The sequence below is a fragment of the Nomia melanderi genome, chromosome 8, assembly GCF_051020985.1.
Source record: "Nomia melanderi isolate GNS246 chromosome 8, iyNomMela1, whole genome shotgun sequence".
Taxonomy (NCBI): domain Eukaryota; kingdom Metazoa; phylum Arthropoda; class Insecta; order Hymenoptera; family Halictidae; genus Nomia; species Nomia melanderi.
Window position 1 is genome coordinate 6445456 of NC_135006.1, and position 23674 is coordinate 6469129.

At 37.4% G+C, this 23674-nt stretch overlaps 1 protein-coding gene and 1 long non-coding RNA gene across 4 annotated transcripts in view; one reads left to right on the forward strand and one right to left on the reverse strand.

The window, feature by feature from the left end:
• Nucleotides 1-22159, forward strand: part of LOC116426573 (protein Wnt-2) — a 122038-nt gene extending 99879 nt beyond the window's left edge. For 2 of the 3 annotated variants that reach the window (XM_076369937.1, XM_031975690.2), the window contains exons 3-8: nucleotides 15687-15801; nucleotides 16553-16624; nucleotides 16782-16869; nucleotides 18875-19054; nucleotides 19582-19897; nucleotides 20574-22159. In XM_076369937.1, coding sequence (XP_076226052.1) covers nucleotides 15687-15801; nucleotides 16553-16624; nucleotides 16782-16869; nucleotides 18875-19054; nucleotides 19582-19897; nucleotides 20574-20725 — 923 coding nt within the window. In that variant the 3' untranslated portion in view covers nucleotides 20726-22159. The remainder of the gene's footprint in view (nucleotides 1-15686; nucleotides 15802-16552; nucleotides 16625-16781; nucleotides 16870-18874; nucleotides 19055-19581; nucleotides 19898-20573) is intronic. The other variant, XM_076369936.1, reaches the window with a different exon arrangement.
• Nucleotides 22160-22266: 107 nt separating this feature from the next.
• On the reverse strand, nucleotides 22267-23385 carry LOC116426577 (uncharacterized). The gene is made up of 3 exons (XR_004234932.2): nucleotides 23136-23385; nucleotides 22870-23076; nucleotides 22267-22435 (listed from the first exon to the last, which is right to left on the reverse strand). It is a non-coding gene; the product is annotated as an uncharacterized LOC116426577 (long non-coding RNA).
• Between the last annotated feature and the right edge of the window lie 289 nt (nucleotides 23386-23674).

A 23674-nucleotide genomic window follows, 5' to 3' on the forward strand; every position in this document is an offset into this window, starting at 1 on the left:
AAATTTTATTCAGGCGATCGTCATACGCGCGTATCGCGACGATCTTCTTTTAAACAGGAAGTCACAAGCGAGTGCAACGAAATTTTCGGCGAGCCACGGCGATCTTTAGGGCCGCGCTGTGCCGTGGCGTGTGGGTGCCGAAAAAAACGGGAGAAGCTTAGATAGAAACGCGTGGCAGACGGAGAAGGAGAGAGAAATGGTCGTTGAAACCCGAGGTTATCTTGGTGAACAGGCATGTCCTGCCACCACGCACCAATGTTTCCGTCTTGTACTCTCCCGTGTCCGACAAGATCTTTATTTTGCCGTGAGAAAAATTTATCTGCGCGAGCCAACACCTGGCATCACCTCCCGCAATGGCTTGTACCAGTCTCCTTCTCTCTTTTTCACTCGCTGACCAGCTATCGCTCGTTCCTGTTCCCTCGTCGGCTCCATTTGCCACGAAGGTTCAGAGTTCATTCGCGCCTCGCCATCCAGAACGAGAGCCCTTTAATGGCTCGCGACGTTTGTCGCAGATCATTCGGCTGGCACCCACGCGGTTACATCGACGGCGAATCCATTGAATCGTGGCCAGCCACCCATACCCACGGCTGATTTGCGTCTGCCTCCGTGTCATCTTTATCCGACGATAACACGCTCGCAATAGAGTGGCAATTCGATTTTAACCCCTCGTGCCGTTTTGTCGGCCGACCTGTCCCTCGGCGTGAGAGCTTCATTCTGTAAATGCGTTTGCTTTGATGTGTAGACTGTGGAATGACATTTTAAATGCAAATTGTTTTTTGTTGATTTTTACGTTACTGGCTTTGTTAAGAATTCTTTTGAAAGATAAATCTAGGTGATTGCGGTGTTCTCGGATATTTGATAAGAGTATAAAGAGTAAAAGTAAGAAAACTCCTGAATTTTTTCTCAAATGTTACTTCATTTATTATGTTTATCTATGCATTTTAATCTCCATCAATAGTTTAATTCTTACTTTTAATATTCATCTTACATTATTACGAAGAATCACTCTATATACTTTCGAATGATTATTACAATATTTTGACAAACATTTTATCTCAATTAATAATAATAGACTACTCGTGACAACTTCTAACTCCAATCTATAAATGATCGACACAGAGAGAAGAATGAAACAGATCTTATTGCTATAATCTACTTAATATGTTCATTTTATCGTGTTCATTGGATTTATTACAATCTCGTAATATCAGATTACTCAATATTTGTAGAAAGTGCTCTTTATCGAGGATAAAAGTGACTTGATCCGACATTGCGGGCCAAAGGACCGATCGATCTCTGCTTCTCTCTTCCTCGTGCTCGTCGAGCGCGCGCAGTTATTCATATGTAAATGCGAGGTGTCTTACACCATCGTTGAACCTTGTATTAATGGACGAGTTTAATTCACAAGTATCCGGCAGCGGGTCGTTAAGCGCGATGCATATTAATAGCCCGCCGCCTCGATTCGCGATAATGCGCGGCGCAAACAGAAACACGAATCAGAGTAATAAACGCCAGGCGAAAAATGAGGAACGGACGCCGCATCGGCCATATTAAAGACGCGAGATAAGTACGCGAGGCAGAAGGCATAAAGTAATATTAAACGATGACTGAGTGTAGCGTTCCACGGATCTTTCGTCTCGAGATCACGACGCCTCTGTTATCGATGGACGGGAGAATATACGTCGCGGCTTGTCCTTTTTGGAGGACGTTCAGCGCCATTGAACACGCGTTTTCATCATTGAGTGATGATAGTTATCTAGGGGATAATACGGTCGAGCGATATCATCTCGTGGAAGAACAAAGGTGAATGAAAGAGTAATCAAGACGTATCGCATGCCTGACCGTCCCTCTTACGTACACACTCGTGCAAAAGTATTTGGAATGGTGTATTTTATTTTATTTTATTTTGTCGTATTTTATTATATAAATTTATACGAATTGAATATGAATAAGTGTTCGTAACTTCCGGAGTAGTTAGTGAATGATAATTAATTTGAAGAAGTTTTGTGAAAGATAGGTTGCAAAATTAATATTTTCGAAGTTACGAACAATTTCTTTAATGGATTGATATTATTGTGACTATGGTAATTCTATGTTATGATGTATGCGTGGTATAGACAGGCAAATAATCTATTTATTTAGAAAAGTATGATAATTTATTAATAAAAAAGGTAAAGGCCAGAATTAATAGTGTGCATAGATATTGCCTTTGAAGGGTTAATGTATTTTATATTTTCAGGTTACAATGGTATAAGATGGAGGAGGGAGGTAATTTCTAAATTTGCATTAGAATAATAAATTAAATTATAAAAATTTTCTTCTGGAAAGTATGTGATGGTTACGGAGGTAATTTAATAAAAACGTGAATAGACTGTCGACAGTAAACTATGCTTATGCAAATTTTTATGTATTTTTCCATAAAAAGCAGAATAAATATAATAGGTATTTATTTATTAATCCATGAACAGCGAATTACCTCATGGTCGAGTGAACAGCAAATAGAGGATTCCATTCAGTCCCATAATAGCCATTCCATATTTATGCACTATAAATGCACGTTTCTATGAAATATTTGTTTCATTCAATTTTAACGTTAAATCAGTGAGACAGAATTGATGTAAATAAAGTTTGATGCATTCATATAGTTCATTTGGGCAAGATTGATACTTCACTGTTAAAGCGAAATGTAGGGATCTTATTATATAATTATCATAAATTCAAATTACCTACAGCTATACGTTACACACTATATTATACAATCGCTAATGTTCTGACATGGATTCAAACTAGCAGTTCCAAATTGAGTTAATGGATTTACCGACACAAAAATTAAAAAATTATACTAGTGGTCCTATTAATTCCTCTTGAAGAAATTGCTTTATTATGCCATAAACATTCATGTATCTTATAAATGCATAATAACAAAACAGAAATATTCAAAGATAAGAGTAGACACTAAAGAGCTAAACAGGGGATTCCGGCGTATAAAACAACATTTTAAATAATAGTACATAATATGAAAATACTAATACTACACACCTAAAACAAAATAAAAATTCCTATAAAATTAAATCTATCCACAAATTAAATCAATTCATAGAATCTCCAATAATTCGCTATTTTCCATTCCTTAAATAAACCATAGAAATCGTCTGAAATCCAATATTATGAATCAAATATTGTTTCTAAACGCTTACAAATAAAACGAATAATACAATTATAAGCTCCTGACTATACAGGGCGTTAATTATAATTAAAATAAGAAAAACTGACTAAACAGGGTGAACTTCACAGGATTATTTTTTATCACCATCGGATGCTCGTCTTAAAATCATACATATCTTATATAGTAATTTTCTCCCACTTTTAATAACAGTAGAAATAATTTAGGTGCTCGAATGAAAATTAACACCTTGTGTAACGCCAGCAATTCATTTTAGGGTTCCAAACTAGCATATATAAACCAAATGCATTGCAAGCGTACCATAAAATTTCCACTTACAAGCAATATTTCAAAACCATGAAATAAAACTCGAATTTTGAACTTAACTCAAATTCGTACATTCTGAACTCGATCCTATCTGTACCAGAAAATCCCTTTCCCTTTTCTTCTATCCCGAGGCAGGGAAACTTCGAAAGAGAGAAATAAGAAGAAGAAGATCGTACTAGGGCTCGTGGTATTTTATTGCGCTACGCGATACGATCGTGCTCGTTACCTTTAATAAGATCGCTCGCGAGGCATAAAATCGCGAGAGCATAATAATAACGTTCCGCGAGCGCATCGCCGGCTACGGACAATGTTGTTGTAGGTGGAGGAGTGACGCATCACCGTTTTGAAATACTGCTATCAACGTCACGTTCGGTGCTCGCTCGCTCCTCGGCGCGAGGACACGAGATTTAGCGCTTGTCAGGACCGTATCGTTCCAGTTTTACCGCTCCGGGCGTCCCGAATCGGTCGTATATCGCACCCCGCTAATTAGCGGACAGCTAATTAGCGTGTACACAATTTCGCGGCTTAATCGCACCGAATTCTCGCCGATCGGGCCCTCGGGAACGTCCCGCACGTACGACGTTTAAGGAATTAAATGCCCGAGACTGGTTTCCCTTAGAATTCGATCCGACGGGCCGAGAAATGACTTTCTTCGAGCTGTGCGAAACGCCGCCGGCTGATTCTCGACACGTTCTCCGGGAGACAGCTAACTATTTTTATTACCGAATGAAAGAATGATAAAATTTTTATCGCTGAATCATAATTTGGGAGTACGCTCGGTTGGAGATTTGGAAAACTGAACGGTTTTTTAATGTATTTCTGTTGATTGACGTTTTGAGAACGTGGAAAAGAGAGTATTATATAGAAACTACAAGTAGATACAAAATAATAAAATAACAATTTCGAGGAAATTCGATTATGTTTTTGTTTATTTTTATGACATTGATGATCGCGTAATATAATTATTGTGTACAATCAGAAGTGATTTAAATTATCTGCAATGAGTGTATAATAATTTGAATAATGTGAAGTATCCTATTTTAGAGGTGAAAGATATTTTATTTGACATGCCAAATAAAATTGTTATAGTCCAAATGTAATATGATAAATATTAATAATAAAAGTACGGAATCGTAAATATTTTTAATGAAAATTGATAATTGGATATTTTCGAGGGATTTAGTTTCCGTAGTGATGTGATATAATATATCACAAAGCTTGATGTAATTGGACCATAAACGAGAGATCAGGGACGTATTTCGGAAACGGAACGGTCAGATCGCTAATCTTACATGGATAATACCGTGTTTTGCTTTCACAGCGAATTTTCAGAGTTGTCGAACGCAATTCCATTCGACGTGTCGGCTAATAAACTATCGCTTTTGCGGCGACGTAAATCATCTCTAAGTCGGTATAAGTGTGCGTTAGGTCCACGGGGACTATGGATCGCGAGCATGTGAAAGTAGATCCATTTGCCAACAGCTTGTACCGCTAAAATATTGAAGCATTGAGACCTTTCGGTGGTAACAAGAGTTTCTTCGTAACCAGAGTGTAATAAATGTGTGCAACGTTATGTATAAATAGAATGCGAGAAAGATGCCCGTGGTTGTATGGCGGATTGTCATAAATCACCTGTTTACCGTTTCAGAGGTACTATAGTTACAACTTTTATACATCTCGAGAGAAATTTCTTCGTTCAGTTCTCTTTTTTCTCGTTGAAAACACGAATCCCACTTTCTACCACCTAATCTGCAGAGTAAAGTCAAATTTTTTGAAAATAAAAGAATTCACCTATTCAAGTCAAAATAATAATCTTTCAAGATTGAAAAAAATATTTTATATAATTATAAAATTATAAACTATTATTATAAATTATAATTATATAATAGATGAATGACTATTATTGAAGGAAGGAAGGAACAGAATACACGGAAATCGAGATAAACGATTGAGAGATAAGAGATTAATTCCGCACCATTGATCAAGAGAATTGTCGCTCTTGGAAAACCACTTAAGTGACAAAAAAAATAATAGGCTGTGGGAGTAACGGTTTTAAACATCTGATATATGTCTAGCATTGTCGTAAAGAACAATGGAACCACTTCTGTTAACTAGTGTCGATTAATTCGGTGTCAACAAAAGAATACAAGTTGATCGTTGACAATTCTAGCCCGACGGTGCTTACTACCACGCATTGAAGTCACCCGAACCACGTTCTTATTAATTTCACTTTCCTCACTGTATTGAATGAAGATTAAACGTGTTAATCAAAACTTACTTCTGCTTATTCTTTGGTAATTCTCAAAGCCTCGAATTATTCTTTAACAATCCAATATCATAAATTAACAAGCCATTTAAAATGAAAATAGTTTCAACGAGAATATAATATCTTTATTTCAGGTTTATCATATTATATCATAAGATCGAAATCTCTTCTCGAAATAAAGAAATTTACACTTGTAGAATTCCCAATTAGCATTTCGACAATCTTCTTAATTCCTCAATTAATTTCTCATCGAATCGCATTTAAACCGATATCGAAACGTATTCGCCTTTCCGGTCGAAAACACGAGTTCTTGGTACACAATTAATGTCGAATAGTCAAAAAACTGTTGGAGAATGTTCCCTCATTAGCACGTACGCCGATTTGTCCTGGATGGAATGACGAAATCAGGCACATTATTAAATTTGAATGCGCAGCCAGCAATGATCGTAAACAATCGCCCACGCGCGGAATGCTGCCACTTATAAATTTCATAGGTCCATTAGGCCAGTCACTTAAAACGCTATGATATAAATTAAAAGATGTCCCCGGTCTACCGATTGATTACGGATACGAGTCGAACATTTCCTTTTTTAGCGTCGCCGCTTAGTTGATTGCTGCGGCAGCTGTTCCTTCCATTATCCGCTCGTGTGTCGATTTAAAGAGTGATTGCGTCGTTTCAATAGTATAAGCAGAATTGTACAATATTTCATTAAAGTGTTTACTTGAACGAGGGGAGAACGACGGACGGCATACTTCGATGAAAGCTGCAGAAATTTATGTGCAGTCCCAGTTAAATTATAGTGCACCTGATTTTAAAAGCATGTCTAATGGAGTCTACCTCTATTTTTCTTGTACGCTACGCGTGATTGATTGAACAAGTTTCTTTATGACTTCCATGTCAATTTTCAAAGGCAATCGTCGGTTCCCTTGCTCCTTTTTCGATTACAAGTGCAGCACAGAAGGGCATATTCTTAAATTCCTGACTAATATAATTTATAAATTTGTTATTTTCCAATTATACTTAATTCAATCATACAGATATGTACATTCTGATTAGCATACGCAATAACTTTGATAACAGTTATGTATATTATAATCGAGTTCCATAAAAACCAAGATTTAAACATTTTGTAAACACTGCCTTAAAAAACTACAAAAAAATACTTTTCAAAATAGCACTAACTAAAATTTCAAAATTTTCAATAACATGCCACAATACGGTAATTCTACATCAAATTTCAACAATTTACGTTCCAGAAAATTTAGCAAATAAAAGAATTGATTGAAAAAGAGATGTTTTCGTTCCTTCTACAAACACAAAGCGTATTATCAACACCGTAGGATCCAACGTCGCGTAAGGCGGAGTTCCCGCATATTCGGCGAGCGCAGACGTTGAACGCAGGATCATGGAGTCTTGTATAATGCGCTGTACAAACAGATTGAGGTCTACCCTTCGGAATCACCGTGAGTCGCGGCCTAATATGGAAACGGTGCTCATTTGGCGCGTTCACAATTTACAGCTGAAATGAATTTATGGAAAGGCCACCTCTCTTTCCTCCGCCCATTGAGCCGCCACGCCGCGCTGCGCCGCGCCATACAGCGCCATGCCGCGCACGCCCGACGAAACGATAAATTTCTCCGTTACCGTCTTCCGACACTAAATAGATGTACACGCTGCCGTCTTCTGACATAAACACTCGGCATAAATTCATCAACCTTTTGACCGATGTGCTCGGCTAACTGTCCCCCGCGCGTCCTCGCACGCGCACAATCGGCCGTCGTCTCTCTCCCTTTGTCCCTTGCCGGAAAAACGACCTGCTCCCCAATAAATCAAAGCCACGCTCTTACCCCAGCCTTTCCGAGCAACGAAAGACACCCGATACCATACCGAGGATGATAAAACAGCCTTTATTGGCAAGGACGAACGGCAATTATCGCCGTTCAATGGGTCCTTGGGAACTATATTATCATCTATTATCCGAGCTGGTTTTATTGTACCTTCGAAAAGAAATTGTTTCTCGATGAGTTCATTCTCGGTGCTTTTATTGTCGTTACTGTGCGGCCTCGAAAACAATGGAGGTGCTCCGCCAGCGACGCTTTCGGGGCGCGAGCGCAGCGACAAGTGCACGGCTGCTGGAGACTTCGATGCCCGCATAGCGCGTAACGGCAGACGCAAAAATGAAAATTGGAGGGCGCAGGAAGTTTGTTTTAAAGTTTTATTTATTGAAAGCTTATAAAAGATATTAATGATTTTTGCTTTAAGTAATAACTTTAGGAGAACCGATGCGTCGTGTTATTTAAGAAAGACTTGTGAATTTGGGATTATAATTATTGTTGATAATAAGAGATTTATTAAGCTGTCAACTGTGAGTTTTAGAAAGTATGTGGAAAGTTATTATGTCGAAATATTATATTTGTAATTAATTTGTAATTAATTGTTGCGAGCAAAATTTGTTGAAACATAAAGTATTAAATTTAATTTATTGTCTTTTTAGTTACAGTTTTCGGAACTTTTTGAACATTAATGTTATTTAAACATTTTTTACCGCTGTTTGATTGAGGAATGCATACATTTTTGGATTGCTATATTGTTAGGTAAACTGATCAAAAAATGTTCGTACATAAATTTCACTTTGTAACCACATTATTGATGCAAGTAAATAAATTATATAGAATACGGATTTTACTTTCAACATCGTCTGTAATATACGGGAATTACAGCAAAATTCGCACCGGTGAAAGTGCACGTTTTATTGCAATAAATTATACGTGAAAGTCGAAAGTATCAATCGCTAAGAGTTTCAAAAATGAAAAATGTCAAATATATTTTTTTCGATAAATTGCGGAAATCAGAAGTTTCCGTATACTCATGTTTCTTAACTTAAGACAAAGAATTTTAATATATTCTAATATGTATAAACATACAAGTTGCAGCTTGCAGCCCTCACACTAATCACCTTTAATCTTAACTCTTAAACTTATACACAATAAACGTTCACAAATAAGAATTGCAAACTCCATTACCTCTATTCCTCCAAACGCTACTACCAAAACATCAATTAACCGTTTACATTTATTAACACTTTACCAACCGGCTTGCTGAACTGAAAACACGTTGCTAATATCAGCATCTTTTTACTTCGATTCATTATAGAAGGGAATAATTTAAAAATATTCGATACGTATGAAGAGCTTGTAATACGAACATCTAATATGTGAACAATGACACAATTTATAATGTCAATTGACTCGATAAATACATTCAAAAAATTCCGATCGGTAATATTGCCATTGGAACTCTGATTTTTAAATTAATAAACTAATTAAAACTCTAAATGGTGCTAATTTTTTCATCGATGAACTATTTATTTTTTTAGACAATCATGTAATTCTTCTTTGAGTCACTTTAGTCTATCGTTAGAACATATTATAAATGCAATTGGCCTGCATTTGACGAGTATGCACATCAGTATTTGATTTTATTGCACGCAAATAAGAGATTTTTTAAACTAAATTCTGCACTTAACGGGTTAACGAATTAGCTGTTTCTGACGAGTATACTCGTCATAAAGAAATTGCAAGGTTTTATGTTATTACTCGCACCTCGACATTCTCGTTCAACAATCGTTCACGATCGTTCAAAAAAGTGCACCGATTTTCTCGGTACACCCTGTATATAATGTTCGCAATCCCTCCTTATTAGCGAAAGTTACGTGTCGAAGGGGGATGGAGAGGACAAAAGAAAATCGTCGTTCCGCGCGCATGTAAACGGTAAGCGACGCGACGAGAGCCCGAGAGAGGTTCGATCGTTTTCGACTCGGCGTGGATGTCGCGTGCTACATAAATTGGACGCATCGGGACACGCGGGAACGAGCGGTAGATACCGATCTCTCTCTCCGGCGGCGTCTTATAAATCAGCGAGTCGATCGCGGCCGAGATACGGATCTCTTCGGGCCGCCGTTATAACCCGTGACCACGGAGGCTGCCCGCGCGATCATGGCGCCCGGCGTGATCGCTCTCCGCCAGGCGTGAACGCACCGCGGTTTCTCTCCTTTTCCCACCCCGTTCATCGCACGAGGATGATGCATCCGCGCCGAACGGATGGACAATAAGACCACGCGGCTGCATCGCGTTCCACGCGTGTAGGCAGCTGCACGCGATGCACTTTATCTAAGAGTTCCTGACGTATCTTGTTGCGTTCACACGTCATTTTCGCGCGACCGGGTAAAACCGAGAGCGACAGAATGATTTAATTGGCCGGACAGCTGTGAACGACCGGGGGAACTTTCCCTGAAACGATCACGTGCCGGGATTATCAATTTGTTGGCCAATAGAGGTGATAAATAATAATGCGAGAATTTGATTTTAGTTCGTTTTTGGTATTGTGACGTTGTGGGACTTTGTTGGTTGGAACTGGATGCGAGAGAATTTGTGTTCGTGCTATTGCGTTTCTATTTGTATTTTATTTTAATAGGCCGCCGTTGTATCTTGAGTACTCTGAATACATTAATTCACGTAAATGGAATTCTACTGTAGCTTATGCTGGGCTTTTTTTGGATTTTTGAAAGGTGAGATTAGAAAGATGAATATTTGCATAAAATAGGGGTAATTATATTTAAATTGTTAAGAAAGGTACACACCAACTGTAGATTTAAAATATTTGCTTGGTTTTTTTAGTAGCCCTAAGTACTATGTCTCAAGTGTGTGTTAATTTAAATGATCCTATTAGACATATAATAATGTAAGTAACTAACTAGAAAGCACAAGGAAAACAATAAAACTATCTGGCAGATCTAATAACTCCAACAGTGGAACTCCTGATGGGAAATGAAGGACTGAGAGGTAGTTAATGATGAAGATATTAGACAACTGCAAGTGGTTCACCATTCTGAGAAGGGGGATCTGATCTTGATGATGATGGTGTGATTGATTTGTACCAGCCAGTTCTTCGAGTACTATTTATGTGCTTCGTCCGTATGGTTGTTGTAAATCAAACTCATTTTGCTCGAGTGGAATACTATTTCATATTGTTTTTTAAATCCACAACATCCCTGTAAGACTTTTTTCATTATTATCCCATATTTAGTTTCAAACACTGATTTACTCACATACAAGAATTTTGCATCAACCATTACAAAATAAATATATCAAAAATCTAAGATTCCTCTTATTAAAAATATTCAATTTGTTAAAAACATTTGAGTTCAGTGAAACTATTTTTACCACGCATGAAAATCTCCCATCGAAACTGTCATATCTTCTTCGACCTGTTTCTTATTATATAGTTACAAACGACCTGACAAATCGAAACGAATGTGATCGTAAATAAAATACCGTGGATCCTTCACATCGTCAATAATAAATACCAATCAACAATAATAATCACCCGCAATCTCGGTCCCAACTGCAATAAAATCCCTATGGTACCGCGAATCGCTGAAATAATACGAGGGAAATGAAACTTCGATTTGGTCTTTTCCGTCGCAAGAATTTTAATGAAAAATACCATCCAGCGGGCGAAATTGATGTGTGAAGATGAAAGCGGTACTTTTCGAATGCATGTAAAGTGGATACACGCCTATCATCGGCCGTACTTTTCTATATTATTATTAAACATGAATTATTCATACCCTTACGATTAGTATTCTCACGTTGATGCAGGATGCATTATACACTTTTTTTAGGGCCCCGTTGACACGGCTCCTATCCAATCTGGGTATACGGTTTCTCGTTAGGAACCGCTCAGTTATCTAAATCGCAATTATTCCCTTGATTTAATGTACTGGAAGGTACACGCCGCAATCGTTTTCAGTTTGTTCTTGATTTCTAATTAGGAAATTTCGGTCATGCCGATTTACGATTGTCACGTTTCGACGTAACAGTCAGGCAACGGAACACTTCCTTAACAGCATTTGTATGAAAATGGGGAAAAATATGAAAATTATTTTACATCATGAAAAATATTTTCATTGCACTGCCTTTTAAGATGATCTTAAAGTCGGCGCACGCCATTTACAATTCAGATCACTATTTAATGTCGTTGAAGTCACTGACGGGGGATTATAAATGTCATTCGTTCGAAGGAGGAAGTTCGCAAATAAAAGTAAAAACCGTCGCGAATTCTATAACTCTCCGCAGAGATATCTTCTCTGACTTTAATAAAGATCGTATACAAGGAATTTGACGTTGGAAAACATTATTTTGAAAATTAATCGCGATCATCGTTGACGGAACAATATTTATTAAACATTTTCTCAAAGGTGTCTTAAAATATCCAAATGAAAACGCATTTCTCCTAAAAAAAAAAGAATATAAGAGTGACTAAAAATTAACTTGGAGAATGTATCGACAAATTAAAAAATTAGACAAACTAACATAAAATAAAAATTTCATAGTTTTGACCATGTTTCCAGAAACAACTTTTTTCCCCTTTCCTTTCGAGCCACCCCGTACATAGCGTCGCCGCGCATTCACGGCGCAGTAGCCGTAAAGAAAACGTAAGCCATTAAACCGAAGGTTTTTATTCAAAAACAATTTGGTTGGTTGAATGGGGAGGCGAGATAATTACAGCAGGGATCGCGCTCGATCGTGATCGCGGCTAATGGGAAAAATGAGACCGAATGACTCGCGAAAGTGCTTCCCCGTGCTTTCGTACGTATACGAACGCATCTATATTTACTTTCACAATATGCAAGTGCACGAGGGAAGCGCGCGCGCACGCGCGCTAGCACGTCGGTGACTATGAATTATAACCGTGGGCATAACAAACATCGGCTCAGGTAGTATTATCGTGCAACCGCGTGTAGGAAGATTCGCTGTAATTACAGTTAACCGGATCTTTTCAATCTCGATGCTCCTCAGCTGACCGACAAACAGCGAAATCGGACAAGTCGAAAGGGGAGGAAGATCTCTAATTGCAAGAATCACGGGAACTCCGCGAGTCGTATCGTATCGTTTCGAAATTTTCGCCGTGTAACGACGATTCATCTCACCTCTCGACAAGAGTCCGTCTTTTGCCAACGATTTTATTACTCTGTCGCAACGGAGAGGCGATTCCGAACGTTGCGATATACTACCTCTCGACACGATGTACTTAAACGGTGAATCTTTGCTCAACAGCCGATTTGTAATCTTAAGGTTTCTTTAATGGTAGAACCGTGTCGTTTTGAAACATTAAGCGGAGGAGAAAAATTGATAGAACTGACAAGTCTTTGACTGGATATTATTGGTACCGTATTGTGGTCAGGGGATTCGCGCGAAGTATCTGGTAGGCCGGCTATGTTTATGCAAATGTATATTTGTGGGACGTAATTTACAGAGACCTGAGATTGAGCGGAAATTTATTTATTCCATTAAAGACTCGATTAGATTTTACATGAACTAAGTAACGTTACGAAACATTGTTGAGTTTTCCTTTAAACTGTGAATGCGTCAATGCTGTAGTTCAGTTCCAGCGTATGCTCGCGCGAGTTTGCGTATGCGGAAAATGTAAATTCTTTCCCAAGACCATACGGAATCTGAGATGAAGCAGAAACTTATTCATTCCATTATAGACGTCGTTGGATTTTAAATGAAATAAAGATACTGCGAAACTTTGATGAGTTCTCCTTTAACCTGGAAATGCATAAAAGCTGTAGTGTATGTATACCTTATTAAAGGTTATGTTAGGTTCTAAATAAAGAAAAGAGTACGTATTTGTATAAAATATTAGGTAATAAAATATTATTTATTATTAAATTATTATTAAATAGAATAAACAAAAGTTAATAGTGAATATTACTTGGAACAAAAATTTTCAGAAATGTTAAATAAAATAGATTTTAAATGTCCATTCACCTTAGTCTTCTATTTAAACAACGAGGAAAATATCTCAGTTCGAAATAACTTACTTCACGGGAATTAATTTAGAAACCCTATATCAATCAATTTATCGTTCTCCAAAGTTCTCCAATCTCCATCAAATACCATAACACTCAACCGAAATACGAATGGTCTCAACTTGGTACCATGACTTTCGCGAAAAGGGTGTCTTTCGAGTCGATTAAAAATTGAAACAATCTTTCAGGCAGTCGAGTTACGGGCGAGATCGGTGTCCGATAAGATCCGATCGACCGTGAAAATTGCACTGTCAAAGTGTGTAATCGGCCCCGGGGCCGGTTCACGGGACCCCGCCGGTTTTATTGCGCGGTGATAATTAGGCGTCGGTGTGAGAGGCCGATCCCTGACGTTCGAATTAAAGCCGGGGCTGCCGAGGTTGATGGCTGCCAAGGGAACGCGTATCAACTCGGACACGGGACAGTATCGCGTAGGTGTCGGGGAACGACGACTGACCGACGGAAAAGAGAAAGGAGAAGGAGAAAAGAAAAGAACAGGGGAAAAAAAGAGGGGCACAGCGAGAGTACACATAGGGAAGGAAGAAACGCACGTACGTATACACGCGCGCGCGGTAACTCATTCGGCATAGCAAACCAGCTGAAAGAGCTGCGCGCCGGTAATTAATTGTGCTCGCGCACTTTGCACCAGGCCCTATGGTGTGTCGGATGGCTGTAAATTAGTGTGACGGAAACGCCGGGGGACAGTGTGGGCATGCACCGTTGATGTATCATGCTTGTCGCCGGAATGAAGTTGATCGGTTCGCGCGCAATTCTCGGATTAAATCTGATTTACCCATCGAATGCACCGAAATCCGAGCTCAGGGGAATATTAATATTAGAATTACCGGACGTTTAATACGATTAACATGTAATCCTTATAAAAATTTGACAATAATTTTTTCCGGTTTCTTTGTACATTGATTATAGTATGCAAGTGAAAATATTTATTCAATATCAATCACAGATGTTCTTAAGGTTGAAATATTGTAATTACTTAACACTAAACGTACTGACACTTTGAATGTATCTATCCCTACTATAACTAGTCAATTGACTGCTTATAAAACGAAGGTAAACAAATTAGACGACAAATTTTTCGTAGTGGAAACAGAAATAAAAAAGAGAGACAAAAATTGAAAAACAGATTAATCCTAACCTGGTTAATAAATAAGGTTAAAATATGCAATTCTGACATGCTTTTAGTCATTTTCTCAAACTAGAGATTTGTTTCACTGCTACCAGTCTTATACCGAATCCTCTATCTATAAAGTTATAAGAGTAAATTATTCAGTAGACTATTCTTTCGGAAAGATACAGAAAAGTTTCGAAGTTTGTAATTCTTGATTAAACACTTTCCTTGCAATAACGTCAAGCTCAAGGTGAAGATTTCAAACAAAATTTAACAAGGATAAATATTACTCAACTCCTTTCAATTCAAATTAAATACTATTCTTCTGTTATCAATAATTATACTTTAGAGCAAACATTGGCATGGAGTATGCCCAGAATTTTTTTCCTTTTTCAATAAATTATTAACAGCAAAGCAATTTTATCGATCATAATTAAGAAGTAAATCATAAAGCAAGGGGTTAATACGTTGACTGCCACTTTAGTCACCGATGACCGGAATTTCCAAATTATTTGAACGCAATTATAATTTGTAAAACAGCTAATAACGAGTAAAAATGTTCAATAATGTAAACTACTAGGTACTAGTGTACGGTTAGAATTGTGATGTAAATAGTTAATCGTTTTTCCTTTCTAACTTTGCGACGAAAGATAAGTGAGATACGAAACGCTGAAGTTTTTCATGGCAGTCAACGTGTTAAAAACGGATAGTCCTGTGTCATATTCTCGCGAATAACTGTTATTGTTATTATGTAATTACATTTCGATGTTTCCTGCCGATTGATAATCGTTACTACGTTGTCCTTGGAGGTAAACCATGTTTCTCATAGCATGAAATCCCTATACGCGTTTCCTACCTACCGCACAAACTGGACAGACCTGCTTCGAAGCTAGAACTAACAGGAAATTTCTCCCTGATCTATTTCAGGAAGCAGGGAAGCAGCTTTCACGTACGCAATAAGTTCAGCGGGTGTAACGTACGCTGTGACCGCAGCTTGCAGCAGGGGCAACATCACGGCCTGCGGTTGCGAGCCTACCGTAAGGTAAATTATTCTCTTCGTTTTTCTGCTTTATTCGCTCTGGTTAAGATCTGTTTACTTTGTATCGCTGTATCCACGCATGAGTCATTCATTTGCAACAGTGATAAATAGACCATGGCTCTTTATGCAATCTCAAATGTTTAAAAATATAATTAGAAAAGTCGAACTGCAATAGAAAACAGCTTTTCTGTAACTACATTATAAAAAGTACAACGCTTTGGATATTTTATCAATTTTCCAGTATCGCGTGTACTCTGTGCAATATTGCTCTTTCAAATCCCACATGAGCGTATAAAAATCTACAGATTAACATTACAAAATAGAAGGTAACAAACTTTCGTGAAAGTACATATATACAGAAGCAATCAAGCATTTCAGCACGAAAATTTGATAAGATTCAAGAAGCAGAGTTGATCACTTTGACCTGGTATTTAACGACTCATATTACAACAAGAATTATTTTTTCATTTCGCTATTACTTCCTTTAAAGCCAGCCGGTGTTACATTTTTCTTAGCGAATCTTATAAATTACATGTTCTGCGTGAATGTATATATGGATTTACTTTTTCTGAATAATCGTAGGGATCCTTGGAAAAAAATTGAAATTAAAGAAGCTAAAGAGAATTCTAATATTGATTTCATTTAGTCTACTATCAAAGGGAGTGTACGCCAATACGGGAAAAAAGGATATGAAGGAAATTGAATCGCGTCAGAGGTAGACGAGTTTATTATTCACCGATGCTCTTTTTCGCAGGACGAGGAAGGAGTTACCACCGAACGGCTGGGAATGGGGTGGCTGCAGCGCGGACGTTACCTACGGGATGAGGTAAGATAATTAAACTCGATCCGTAATGAATTCGTTGACGGTTCATGCGCGGCTACCTTTTTGCACGTGTCACGTGCGTGTAAAACCTCCATGACGCGTTGTACGTCACGACAGATGTTATACACGCATGAATTTTAATATTACAATTTAATGTTAGGTTCGCGCGTAGGTTTCTGGACGCGCGGGAGGTCGAGGGCGACGCGAGGAGCCTGATGAACCTCCATAATAATAAAGCTGGAAGGAAGGTGAGTAACGCCTGTTATTATTCATAATGCACGGCCTTATTCATCGTTCACAACAGGCGAAAAGGGAGCTTGAAGTCTAATCCCGCTGTTCGGATCGTTTCACGACATTTAGAACCCTAGAATTTTATTAAATTGAACGATATTGATATTCTTTGTGATATTCTGTTTATTGTGAAGCACTATATTATAAATAATTACGATTATTTTAGTTATTTGAAATTAATACAAATCTTGAGAATTAAATTTTTATTGCTCCTGGAGAAATTAGAGTTACTATGTTCTAAAAAGATAAATAAGGAAGAGAAGTGAATAAACGAACAAAACTGTTTGTTCTTGTGTAATTTATTGCACACGTTCGAACAAAACTAGTTAATATGTACTAGCTATCCGATATTTACCCTGCCTAAAATACACCCTTCCTAACAACTTCCAATAACCTCTGTTTCAAAATGAATTTTAAACGTTGGAATTGTAGATTAACCCTTCAAGGAGTACATTTCCAGCATCTTTATTTAGGAAAAAGTAAATAACAAACGAAAAAGAATCTGGAAAGATTGCGAGAAAGCAAGAATTGGTCGTTTTGCCTGATCAATTCGTATAAATAAATATTTGAAATAGATATTACCTACGTAGCTACGAAAGAAAACAAAAGTTGTATGTTAACCACGGATTATACTGAAATCCGTATTGGGGGAGGAAGAATTTGTAAAAATTTGTAAAAACCCAGGATTAAGCATTGCGTTTAATGGCTTCGTTTCCTCGAATCGCAGAGTAAAGCGGATTTGTGAGGCAAGAATATGTAGTCGAAAAGAAATGTTTGCGCAAAGGGATCGCTTTTGTGCCGCAGGTAATGGTAACCGTACTGGCGGCGTCTTAATTGGGAAAAGTTCATCGAGCTTCCTTGTCTTCACCGAGATGGGCCTTATTATCGGAGCAGCAATAAAAACGCGCATATCTCGTTCCCTTTCCCCCACGCGAGCGTACGTACTGATCCGGCATGCATATAGACGTGCGGGGCTTACGATTTATTCTTAACGTCGATCGCCTCGCCGCACCGCATATTTTATGACCGGACGATTTTTTTTCAACCAGCCTCGAACCTCTTTCTCCCTCTTCCCCCTTTGTTTCTTTGTGTCGATATGTTGAAATATAAACCAGTTTTTTAACTGTACCTCGATGGATACACAATGAATACAACAGATGAACGCTTCAGTTAGAACGCTTGCAAACATCGATCGAAGTTAAATTACTTTTTATCCGTCGGATTGGTCTTTTCCTATATTTTCAAATTTGCTTCTTTAATACGGTGGCTGCCATGGTGGTCGCCAATGACTGGAGCTGCTAAATTGCTTGAAAATAATTACAATAAGAACATTGATGTCGAATAATAAATATTCAGTAATCTAAGTAACTAGACAATAATGTAAGGATTGTCATATCAAATGATTAATAATTATTTTGAATACCGTATACATTTGCTGTGAAAGAATAAATTGCATATATATAAATTAGTTGAAATTCTCATGGCGGTCAACGTATTAATATTTCAATCATTACTGGATTTATTCCAAAATGAATATTACAGCCGACGATTTGTTATACCCGCCAATATTACAATAATTGCGCGTTAGTGAATATCGATTTCCTTGACTCACAATGTATATATTTTAAAGTACACAGTTTACTAATATATTCTCAGGCTTCTTCAATTTATTTCTTCTTATTCTTCTATTTAAAGTCTTCACCGCGAGTCTAACACGTTATTATACGATAAAGGGATAATAATTAATGATTCATTATATCCTTTTGTTTCCCGGTAAAAGAACTATTAAGTATTCATAAACAAAGAGTCGTGCAAACAGAATAATCATATGTTCTTTCGTCGATAAGTGTTCAAAGTTCCCCGCGTAATTTTAAATGTCAAATTATTCAAAATTACACAGCACGTGCATACTGATTCCGACACGATTTTCTTACGGTTAACACGAACATTGTTTCTTTGCAGATAGTTAAAGCCCTCTTGCAAACGGAATGCAAATGCCATGGCGTGTCCGGCTCTTGCACCGTGAGAACCTGCTGGCGAACCTTGCCTAGTTTTCGCCAGATCGGCGACGCCCTCATGAAAAAATATTACAGAGCCAGGCCCGTGGTAGCAATTACCCCGCCGCCACCCCCTACGATGCAGGTAATTTTCACAGAATTGGGTCGAACGTGATCCACTTCACCGCACAACCATATTCACGCAGAATTACGGTACACCAAATTACTATTGCTTCTATAGAAAATTTTCTTTTTCTCTACCGCTTTACAGGGGGAGTAAGTTTAATAGCTGCTATATTTTACTTTTATCTTTGTATTCTTCCCTTTCTGTAGTGACGATTTTATATTGCTGTTCCAAAGCTTAGGGTAACCGTGCTTAATATAAAATACCTTCTAAAAAATAGCTTGAATATGGGTAATTATGGAACACACGTTATTAGTAATATGAAACAATCGTACCAATAGTTGGACATCAATTGGAAATTTCTCATTGAACCAGTATTGTGTTTGGTAGTGTCCAAAATTTTTTCCACGAAATATGTGGGTACCTAATGCTGAACACGTTCTGTATTGAGTATACATTTTCTGTTAATATTACATAATATGATGATTTTTTATCTTATGGTGGCAATTATAAAAAATGATGATAATAAAAATTTTGATTTCATGCAGAGTTTAGACACGATGCATTCGACATCAGCGGAAATGGTGCCAATTTTGGGCAACGACGCGAAAACCCAGGGAAAGCCAAACGACATTGGAAAATCTCGACACGACCGGCAACCCCCGAAGAAAGTCAGTAAACCGAGGCGGCCGCACTTGGTATTAAAGAGAACGAAACCTAGCGGCGGATCAGGCATAGGACAGAAAAGAATTCCAAAGAGAAGCGAGCTGGTTTTTCTGCAGCCTTCCCCTAATTACTGCGAGCCGGACTTGGCTCAAGGCAGTCTAGGAACGCAGGGCAGATATTGTAATCGTACTAGTAAAGGTAAAAACAAAATTGAATTGAACTGATTATCGATTCAGTTTCCAATTGAACGTTATATGCATATAAAAAATGATATCCAATATAATCGAAAAAATAATGTACGACATTTACGTTTTAATAATGCAATACACTTCGCAGAATATGTTATGTTTGCCAAAATGATGGATTCCTTAACACAGAGAGTAGAGAAAATTGATGAAATAAAATTAATCGACCACCGATCAAATATTTTGGAAGCAAAATTTGATTCGTGGACAAAATTTTAGAAATAGATTCCCAGATGATTAATTTATAAACAATTGCACTTTATGCATCAAAGATTCACTGCTATAGAACATTATTTGGATAATGTCTTAAGTATTGGAAAATTCTGTTTCTACTTTCTTTTTAAACAACTATTCATAAAAGTCATTAATACCAAAAGAAAAATATATTTATGAAAGCAAATACATATAAGAGAAATAGTTAAATAGACTTCCATGCAAAATTAAGTATACCACCTAAACAATTTATATAGAAATTTCATAATCTAAATGAGATTGGGTAATCTCACTCGAAATTACTCTATATTAGTTCCACATGAAATTATTTTATGCAATATTTATTCTACGGTTTCAGCTATATCCACTACCTTTATTAATAGAAGTTTATTACATGAATCTTCTCAATTTTCCAGGAACAGACGGATGTGATTTAATGTGCTGTGGCCGCGGCTATAACACACACCAGTTCACGAGAACGTGGCAGTGCAGATGCAAATTTCATTGGTGCTGCCAAGTGCATTGCGAGACATGTACCGAGCGTACCGAAGAGTATACGTGCAAATAAACGTTTTAATTGTGTTTGTATCTTCGGCGTGCAGCGATGTAAATACAATTAACGAATACACGAAAACCAATCCAAACTTTCAGCTTCACAGCTGAAAACAACTGAATTCTGGTTTCAGCGTGAAATTTCTGTAAAGTTAACGCGTATGATAACGATAGCCGATAGAGCGTTCATTCTATGCTTAATTTAATCAACTCGTGAACCTAAAGTCAGCAAGCTTTGTAAAATTTCTATTTGTTATTTAACGTAGCAAACGATGCTCCTAGTTCGTAGTTTCATAGACCAGTAGCCTGTGAATGTATCTCGACAATTAGGATCATGAAATCGTGTGTGTCACCTCGAGCAGTTTGAAATCGACGACCGAAGAGAAACGGCTTCGAGGATGCCGAGATCGACAGAGCTCGAGTTACCATGTTCGGATTCTTGAAAAATGTAAGAAAAGAATCGAAGAAATTAACGATAAACACGAGAATGTAATTAAAGCAATCGTGAAGCAAGTTTCTTGAGAAGTCGACGCGAGATTTTAATTATAAATTAGATATTCGGTGAAAGTATTATTACATTAAATATACAGTATGTATTTGTATCCCACTCCACGTAAACCTAGAGACGAGATGCCCTAATAGGTTTAGGGCCGTCGCATACTTACATAACAACGTCGCTCCCAAATGAAACCAGCTCAATGTCATACTTCTTAATTTTTATTACATGTAGTTCAAATAGGAATGCTTCCAACCACCATTGAAGTCACTGATAATGTGCTGCTACAGGTGGATTCACTCCGTTTGAACTACGTATAAAAAAATTCGGAAGGGTGACGTTGACCTGGTAGCGTTCGGGTACGGCGTTATTAACTCCTTGCACTCGACAGTTTTTCGCTAGAAATATTCAACATCTTCTGTCGAGAAACAGACGATGTTTGTTGAAATTAATTTAACAATAGTTTACACATAAATTAAGAAATAAAACTATTTTATCTGAATACTTCAATATTAAACTTCAATATTAAATATTAAACTTTACGATTTTACCGTATCAAATCAAATGATGACTAAGAATCATCTCTCAAATGCAAAGGATTAAGTATACGACGACCTTTAAGCGGTGTAATTTCCTCACTTCCTATCTTCAGGTATTCCGAGGAGTGGATAACACTTCAATGTCCCCATCCTCCCCTTAAATCCTTCTAAACCGTCCCCATGCACGAAAATACTCAAAGCGAAACGTTACCCAGGTTTATCCTTCTGAGATGGGTCCATTAACGATCGTAAGCGACTATTACTTTATCTGTATTTGTTAGCTCGATGACGCAATACGTAGGTACAAGAAACGCGTTCCACGCGTTACAGACTAATCGACTGCGTCGGCGTAAATAATAAGCAGCTAGCAACACTGTATAAATTTCGTTGTTCGTCTACATAACGGGACACTTCGAATAGGATAATAAAATACCTCCGCCGTTAATGGATTTTTATCAAGGTAGCGTAATTATATCGCTGTCTTAGCGGCCCAGTGTTATTATACAGGCTTTCCACGTCTCGTAGAGTACATAAATTATTATTTATTAAAGAAGCGAGCGTAAATTATAAGCGTAAGCGATGTATTTGCTTCCTTCGATGACTAATAAATGGAATTGCATCTTTCCCTGGATCGTTTTCTCATTCTTCTCGTTGCAAACCCGAAAACGTGATACCCTCGGCGTACAATGATCTGTTTCGACAATCGAAAGGAACAAAAGTCTTAATTAACAAATTTCAACTGAAAATATTTGCAATTCTACATAATTTTATAATTTTTCGTTAAATATAAATATCGAAATCATTGGGTGGGAACTTGAAAAATTTTAATACGAGCTGATTTTGCTTGATTAAAAATACAAGGTGTCCCGTAACTGATGGTACAAGCTAGCAAGGCGAGATTCTACGTGAAAAACTGAATTGAAAATGTAGAGAAAAATTTGTTCATATAAAGCTGTTTTCGAAAAAAATAAATTTGAAAATTTGTCCAGTAGGCATGCATCTTGATCTAGCTTCAGCTTAACAAATTTCACTGCGGATCACCTCCATTCTTGTTTATAAACGTTGTCAATGTTTGTATATGCCCAATAAGTCAATAATCAAAACCACAATTTTAAGAGTACTCACTTTTCAAGAATTCGTCTAATTTATAAACTGTTGGAAGTAATGTCCACGTTGTTGCAAACATAACTGTGCTCTTTTTATTAAATTACACTAAGCGTTTTCTAATGTATCCTTATGCAATTTTAATTATTTAAACGCTATAATAATTGTTTGTTTTAATTGTACAACGCTCGTTATGTTATCATTACACACAATCGATCTGACATGACCCTACAAATAAAAATCTAAAGGTAATAGGTCCGGAGATCGTAGCGACCAAAGTATTTTACCATCGCGACCGATCCAGCGGTGATAATTCTCATTTAAAAAGCGTCTTACTTCTCGAGTATATTCACGGTATTTCAAAACTAAAAGCCCTTGTTCCATAAACATAAGAAGAAAGTAGAACCAATAGAAGAGATATCATCATGTTGACAATGTTTGTAAACATTACAAGAAGCACAGAAATACTCTTCTACTCGAGAGAGTAATACAGTGAAATCTATAGAGGTGAAACTAGATCAAGTGCGCGCATACTTGACAAATATTCAAAATTATTTTTCTTGAAAACAAAGAAAAAATTTCTTTTCTTCATATGAAAAAATGTGTACCACTAGTTACGGGACACTCTGTACATATATCAATTGAGACTTTGACCCGCTGGATTTCCAAAACAGGCTACTGTACAGTGGCCGAACCATCCACAGATCGAATATACGTGACGATTAGCAGGTAGATAAACTGACCTGCACGCATGGGGGTAGTAACGTTTCCGAGACAAACAAGTTGAGTAAGAGCTTAAGAGCTCCCGTGCACGGTTAATCTTTTA